This window comes from Ostreococcus tauri (assembly GCF_000214015.3).
Source record: "Ostreococcus tauri WGS project CAID00000000 data, contig chromosome 04, whole genome shotgun sequence".
NCBI lineage: Eukaryota > Viridiplantae > Chlorophyta > Mamiellophyceae > Mamiellales > Bathycoccaceae > Ostreococcus > Ostreococcus tauri.
The window spans coordinates 937,655-944,948 of NC_014429.2; the positions used below are offsets into that span (position 1 = coordinate 937,655).

Here is a 7,294-nt window from a genome sequence, read left to right on the forward strand (position 1 = left end):
AAGGTACGCGTTCTCCCGAAAGACGAGTCTGACGTCTGACTTAAAGACCAAAAACCTCTAGGCGTCCGATGGCTTGCCCGAGGGTGCGCAGGCGGCGATGACGGCGTCCTCGGTGCGCGTGTGAAAAGCGTCCTTCCCTACCGAGTTTGGGTCCCCTCCTTCGTCACACAGGTACTTAACCGTCTCGTCGATCACCGTGGCATCTTCGCAATGACAGTGCTTACTGACGCAACTATCAGCGTTTGCAAAGTGCTTAAAATCATCGCACGTCATCGCGGCGTTGTGTCCCTCTATTTTTCTCGACAGCGCATCCTTCAGGCGCGCGCACGTCTGCACGCAAGGGAGATGGTCGAGCGCCTCGTTGAGGGCTTCCTGAACGGCGTTTGCGCCGAGCGCGGGCGTCTTTACCGCTATCGTCGGCATCATCGTTCCCGCGCCCGAACCAAACGTCGCTCGTCCCAACACCAGAGCGCCGCCCAACACCATCAGCAGGGCAAAGATTCCCGCGCCGACGCGCGCTCGACGCGTCGCACTCGACGTCCCCTCGTTCGCTCGTGCGTCCGAGACGATTGCTCGTTCGATCACGTCGTCTGGCACCGCACCGTACGTCGACATCGTCTCTCGAGAAGACGCGCGCGTCGGAGTCGAGTCTACGCAGTTCACGAAACTCGTGCAACACCCAGGTGTTGCACGCGTGTATTTTGGGTGTTGGCACTCGCGACATACCGAGACGCGCGCAATGGACGAAGGAACGCTGGTCGTGGGTAAGAACCGCGAACGGTCAACGTCACCGACGTGGGCGACGGTCGGTGCGCTCGGCGCGCTCGCTACGCTCGGTGCGCTGGCGACGATGCGCGCCACGGGATTCGGCTCCCTGGAAGCTTCGAAGCATGTCATGCCGCCGCGACCGAGTCATAACCCGGGAAGGGGGACGCCGATCACGCACACGCTACACATTGGATGCGAGTCAGCGCGCGTGCAAAAGTATAATCCGCGCTTTTGGAACAGCGAGATCGTCGAGGCGAGGATTGTCAAGCATGACTACGACGTGCACGCCCGGCGAGGCACGGGGAGCTTTTTTGAATGGGAAGACGGGTTGGTGATGAAGAGCCTGGCGAACCTTCAGCCGGGTGATACGAAGACGTTTGAGTTAACGACGAATGATCTGAATTACGAATACGGTTACGCGTTGAAGAATGCCAAAGGTGAGATTCACTACGAAATCGGAATCAAGAAGAAGGCGCCGATCGCCAGCGCGCATGGAATGTGCACGACTGCCTTTGGTAAATATCACAATCGGATCATTACGCACGAATGGAAGGCGAGCGAGTATCTTGGATTCATCGACGCCACGTTTGGGGACTGTAAACCGAACTGCATGCCAGAGAACCCTGACAAACCATGGGATTGGTCTCCAGAGGACAAACAGAAAGCCACCGAAGTCATGAAGAGGCAACCCCCGAAGGGTCTCAATGCGAGATTCATGATGTTTGGCGTGAACAGTGGAGGCATATGTACGATGAATCTTCGCACTCAGCGCGGTTCATGCGACGACGTTCTTGTGCACTTTGATCCACGCCCGAAAACAAACAACTTCATCACTGACAACCAACGGTGCGACGAGTGGCAAGGTCAGTACGAGTATTTGCCGTGGGTGCCGGCGGAAATGGGATCGACGCAAGAAAACGACGGCACGAGATGGAAATTTGTCTTTCAGTACCACACGGATGGTCTCAACATCGAGCTCAACGGCAAAAAATACGCAAAGTACACCTGGAACTCTCAGGACGGCGGATACAACACGGTGAGCAAAATTGAGATGGAATACGACAACCGCAAGCACATCCGTCAAGGTGCCCCCCTCGGTGGTAATCAAGGGGCTCACGGCTGTTACCTCGTGGCCATGATGCCCCCTCGGACTTCTATAGGTGCGGCGGCTTTCACGCCCCCGTAGATATTTTGAATCGATGGATCGATGCAAGCAAATAACGTGTACGAGCTCTACGCCGTGGTCGTGCACAGCGAGAGGTGGACGCTTCGCACGTGTTCGCCGCGCAAGCGTACGTGCTCTTCTACCAAATTTCGCAATCGTAGCGCGTTGTAACAAACGGAATGTAATCGTACTGTGGAAGATTTTGTATAGGGTTCAGGGTGAATTACAATGTTTTTCTATTCGCATGGAGACCGTAATTATCATCAGCTCATTCATCTCTTCATCAGCCTTATTTAGCGTTTCGGCCTGGTAAAGCCTTGGCTTTTCTTGGTTCACATCTCTCGAGGTACTCGAGCGCATTGTTGGAGTCGTCATCGAAGTTTCTCAAACGCTTCAGTCGCTCTTTGTCCGTTGAGCGGTTTAAGTCGTACCACCACATTCCCACCGGAACGCCGTCTCTTTCCCCATCATCTTCATGGTCCCATCGCGCGAGTGTGGCCACATCGTTCCCTCTCGGCAACTTGCCATCCAAGTGGTCGCGGACGTGCGCGCTGAAAATCTTCAACTTGCGCGCGTCGTGCGCTGTGTACCTGCGTGCACAGCCATCTTCGCGCAATACACATGTCTCGAGATACTGGAGCGCGTGCTTCGAGTCTTCATCGAAGTTTCTCGAACGCTTCAGTCGCCCTTTGTCCGTTGAGCGGTTTAAGTTGTACCACCACTGTCCCACCTGAACGCCGTCTCTTTCCCCATCATCTTCATGGTCCCATCGCGCGAGTGTGGCCACATCGTTCTGTCTCGGCAACTTGCCATCCAAGTGGTCGCGGACGTGCGCGCTCAAAATCTTCAACTTGCGCGCGTCGTGCGCTGTGTACCTGCGTGCACAGCCATCTTCGCGCAACACACATGTCTCGAGATACTGGAGCGCATTGTTGGAGTCTTCATCGAATTTTCTCAAACGCTTCAGTCGCTCTTCGCACTTTGAGCGGTTTAAGTCGTACCACCACAATCCCACCTGAACGCCGACTCTTTCCCCAGCATCTTCATGGTCCCATCGCGCGAGTGTGGCCACATCGTTCCCTCTCGGCAACTTGCCATCCAAGTGGTCGCGGACGTGCGCGCTCAAAATCTTCAACTTGCGCGCGGCGTCAACGATCCACTCAAACTTCCAATCGAGCCGGTCGCGAACACAATCTTCAAAAAGCGCGGAACATGCTTTGCACAAACCGTCGCCTTGACGAAATGTCTGATTTTTATCAATTCTACCGATTTGCTTCTTTTTGATGCGAGAGTATCGGTTGAAAATCGGTTGAAACACGTCAATGACCAATGCGCCGACGAAAAACATATTTACAGTGCGACAGGCGTCGGCGCGGTTGCACAGAACGCACTTCCGCTTCCCCTTCCCCGTGTTCGTCGCCTCCTCCGCCGGGTTCTCGTCCGCACCACCTGTCGGCTCGGCGCCACTCGTGCCCTGGCCCCCCCGCGCGACGCCATTGTCGCGTTTTTCAGCGCTTTCCGTGTCTCCTGCGCCGTCGAACGCACCGCCGGCACTCGTCGAGTCCACCGCGCGCGCGCCGATCTCCGCGCGCCGTTTCGCTTGCTCCTCGCCCTGTTGCGCATCGTCACTCCGACGCTTCGGTGCGAACAACGCGCGAATGGCTTCAATCATCCTCCGTGATTGTATTACAATAGTTTCGGAAGTAGGAAACTATCAGTCGGTAGTCGTCAGCCGCGCGCGCGCGTCGCTGAATGCCCTCTCCACGTCCCAGACGCGCGACGTCGCGCGTGGTGCCCAGATTTGTGACCGGAATCGATTTGCCTCGCTCACTCCGTCATCTGTGCGCGTCTTGTCGTTCGCGGAACGGACTATATTTCTGTTCTCGCTCACACGTCGTTCAGTACTCGGGCGGTCTTCCGAATCCACCGTCCGCGAGCGCGTGGAGACCGTTATTCCGAGCACCATTCACGTCACGATCGATGCTCAAATCGCAGACATGGCGTGACTACGCGACGCGCGAGCGCTCGCCCACGCATCTTTCCATCGCGCCACGCACGCGAAGCACACAAAGACAACGTGATGCACGCGAGTGTGTCGCGTCTCGGTTCGCACGTCGCGAGTTCACGTCGCCGCGCGCGCGCGTGCGTCATCATCTCATTTCGACCATTTCGAACACCTTCGCCCTTGCGTCGCGCGCGCGAGCGCAAACGCGTCGAGCATCACTCGTGCGCATTAACGCACGCATGGCTTGCCCTCGAGTCGCGTTTGCGAGCTCTGGGCGGCGCTCGACGCGAGCGCGTTCTTAGGCAAACTTTGCATTTTCAACACACTTTGCATTTTGTCACACATCATTTCCGCAGCCGACGCGCGTGCGCTCGGTCGGGACGCTCCTGAGGCGCGCGCACGCAATCTTCGCGTTATGCGCGAACGCTGCGTCTAACGCGCCGAGGGAGCGGCGCTCTCGCGCTCGCGCCACGCCGTAACGAAATCGCCGGCATGGATTTTGCGTTTCACGTTTTTTGCGCCATGGAGGGAAAACATCATCGCCAGCGCCGGGGCGCGCGATCGACGTGACACACGTTCATACTCGCATCGATCACGGCTGCGTGTCCGCGCCTCGTGGCCCGTTCGTGAGCCCGTGTCGCGCATTCTCGATGTCATGAGCTCATGGGCCCATGGCTCATGAGCTCATGGGCGACCCGCTCATGGCGGCACATCGGCGCGTCGACAAAACGCCCAGGTTCGTAGTGTCGCGTCAAACATAACATGTTCGCCGCGACGACGGCGTTCGGTGCGCTCTTGTGGCCGTAACGAAATCGCATCATGACGCATCCGTGCCTGGATTTGCGAGCAATCGGACGAATTACAATAGTTTCCTATTCAATGACATCACCGGGAGGGATTTGCATCGCTCGCTCCGTCATCTGCGCGCGTCCCGTCATTCGCGGGACGGACTATTTTTCTGTTCTCGCTCACGCATGTGTGTTCCAGTACTCGGGCGGTCTTCCGAATCCACCGTCCGCGAGCGCTTGGAGACCGTTATTCCGAGCACCGTTCACGTCACGATCAATGCTCAAATCGCATTCATGACATTCAAACATTCGGTCGAACCCGAGGTGCTCATGTCGCCACTCGCAAAAACCGCACGTCATGGGCGTCCCCAATTCAATCGCGCGTTCCGTCATCACGTACTTCCCATCGCGGTGCAACGGTGCAAGGGTGCAAGGGGTAAAAAACGGGGCAAGGGGTAAAATCACGTAAATCGAATTACAATACGGTAGTTTCCTATTCAATGACATCACCGGGAGCGATTTGCATCGCTCGCTCCGTCATCTGTGCGCGTCCCGTCATTCGCGGGACGGACTATATTTCTGTTCTCGCATACCGGTAACTTTTTTAAAAAACATATCTTATCATATCATAGCGTTCAGAGAGAGCTGGGGTCGAAGTTATGTCGTCGTCGTTGGGTCGCGAGAGCGAGAGCAAATGTAGGCTTCATGCGATCGAGCCACGCGTCGTCGCGTCGAATCCAATATTCACACGAGAACATGTCGCCAGTGTCCGCATCGATCGAATAGAAAACGAGCATTCCCATCGCGAGCTCGAACACGTGCATCTGCGCCTGCACCTGAGACAAATACGCTTCGTATTTTTTCGTTGCCCCAGCCGGCGTGATCACGTCCATAAAATTGTGCACGAATTTCACTTCGACGATGATGCCCGTGGTCGTCAACCCGTCCAGCGTTGCGGCCAAAAACGTGGGATCCGATGGGAGCGCGCGCGTCCATTTGTCGACATCCTTCACGAAATTGAAGGAATACTTTTTCGAGATGTGCTCCAGAGCCCTTGGCTCGAGCTCCACGCCGGCGCGCATGTACGCATTTTGGCTAACTGGTCGCGATGGAAATAAACTCCCTGAGAGCGACGACGCGGTGATCATCATCCTCCGAACGGGCGCATCGCTCGACGTGTTCTTTGGGAACAAAAACGAGTAGTCTTGCGACGTCGACGGGCGCCACACGTGGCCTCGATCCAGAGCATTTTGCGCGCGTTGGATGCCCAACTTGATCAAATCAGCCTGAGCGGTGCACTGTGCCAAAACCTCTGGCGTCAAATTCGGCGTGGGGTGCGGCGTCGCAATTCCAGCGAGGACCGCTCGCTCCGCCTCGTTTTTGGCCCGCAATGTCTTGTATTGCAATCCTCCTCCCGTAGTCCTTCTGATACCCTTCTTCGTCTTCGCCGCCGATGATCGTTGCTTTGCCGAACGCGACCATGCGCCGTGGAAACCGCAATCGAATAAAAAATCAATTGAGTGGTTCGCCGGGGCCTCGAGCTTTGTCAGTTGTTTCAGAAAATCCTCGTACGTCATTGTCGTCATCTCGTTCGTAAATTGGTTCTTTTCGGACAGGGCTGCAATTGCTTCGCGCTTCTCCGTGGTCAACGGCGTTTCTGTCGTCGCCAACAATGGCAAATCCCACGCGGCATCCGAAGGAAACAGCGGCGGGAACAGGGCCGCGCCTATTTTACCACGAAACGCTGCGCGAGAGAATCGACTGAGCGCGACGGATCCACACGACCCGCTCATGATGACGTGAATTATTCGTTTTGATCGAGCAAGTCCGTTTGAATACGCGCGAATATTACGGTACGTCGCTTGAGTGTTCGTAGAAGCAGTCCATGCGCTTGTCAGCAATATAGCAAAGTCGATTGACGGTAGATTGATGCCGAATCCCGCCGTTTCCGTTGTTGCGAACAGCACGTTATATTCACGTTCGTCGACCGGCTCGTCGAACGACGCGATGATGCGGCGACGCTCGTCTTGCTTCGTGTCTTTATCGATGATTGCGCACTTTACAGGTCCCAAAACCGCGATGAGGCGGGCCCACAAATACCATGCACCGCTCGCTATGTCCGACGGCACGTAGACGACGACGCCTTCGGTCGCCATCGTACAAATTAAGTCCACGATTGCTTCCACCGGAGCATCCATACGATCGCCGCTAGGCGGCTCGATTTGAAGTTCGCGCGTGACGCGCAACGCGAATGTGTCGGACAACTCGCACTTCGACACAATGTCAAGCACCCCGTGGGCACACAGATTCCTCGCGGTGGCGATGAGTCGATTCCAAAACGAAGGCGGCTGCGTGAGCGGTATCGTAAGGACGGAGATGTCCTTCTGAACCCGAACGGCGAGCTCGTGCACGAGCGATGTGACCACGGTTGCATCTCGATCCTCGAGCGCGCGTCGTCCCACCGTCAGCTCGGCGCAAAAATCCGCCAACTCGGTCGCGTTCGTGTCATAACCCATTTGGATGCCGTTTACGAACGTTCGCGCTTCGGGTTTCAAATTTTTCCTTGAA

The 7,294-nt window shown here is 56.3% G+C and overlaps 5 protein-coding genes across 5 annotated transcripts; 1 reads left to right on the plus strand and 4 right to left on the minus strand.

Annotated features, from left to right (window-relative positions):
- Window positions 1–57: 57 nt before the first annotated feature.
- OT_ostta04g05560 (unnamed product) lies at window positions 58–615 on the minus strand (the record flags this gene model as incomplete). Its single annotated transcript, XM_003079045.2, has 1 exon — window positions 58–615. The coding sequence occupies one exon, from the start codon at window positions 613–615 to the stop codon at window positions 58–60; it is 558 nt and encodes a 185-aa protein (XP_003079093.2).
- Window positions 616–739: 124 nt separating this feature from the next.
- OT_ostta04g05570 (Galectin, carbohydrate recognition domain) lies at window positions 740–1,954 on the plus strand (the record flags this gene model as incomplete). Its single annotated transcript, XM_003079046.1, has 1 exon — window positions 740–1,954. The coding sequence occupies one exon, from the start codon at window positions 740–742 to the stop codon at window positions 1,952–1,954; it is 1,215 nt and encodes a 404-aa protein (XP_003079094.1).
- A 268-nt stretch (window positions 1,955–2,222) lies between these two features.
- On the minus strand, window positions 2,223–3,605 carry OT_ostta04g05580 (unnamed product; the record flags this gene model as incomplete). The annotated part of the gene is made up of 1 exon (XM_022984643.1): window positions 2,223–3,605. The coding sequence occupies one exon, from the start codon at window positions 3,603–3,605 to the stop codon at window positions 2,223–2,225; it is 1,383 nt and encodes a 460-aa protein (XP_022838891.1).
- A 1,301-nt stretch (window positions 3,606–4,906) lies between these two features.
- Window positions 4,907–5,119, minus strand: OT_ostta04g05590 (Transposase IS605, OrfB, C-terminal; the record flags this gene model as incomplete). The annotated part of the gene is made up of 1 exon (XM_003079049.2): window positions 4,907–5,119. One exon carries the CDS (start codon window positions 5,117–5,119, stop codon window positions 4,907–4,909), a length of 213 nt encoding a protein of 70 aa, XP_003079097.2.
- A 242-nt stretch (window positions 5,120–5,361) lies between these two features.
- On the minus strand, window positions 5,362–7,242 carry OT_ostta04g05600 (Helicase, C-terminal; the record flags this gene model as incomplete). The annotated part of the gene is made up of 1 exon (XM_022984644.1): window positions 5,362–7,242. The coding sequence occupies one exon, from the start codon at window positions 7,240–7,242 to the stop codon at window positions 5,362–5,364; it is 1,881 nt and encodes a 626-aa protein (XP_022838892.1).
- Between the last annotated feature and the right edge of the window lie 52 nt (window positions 7,243–7,294).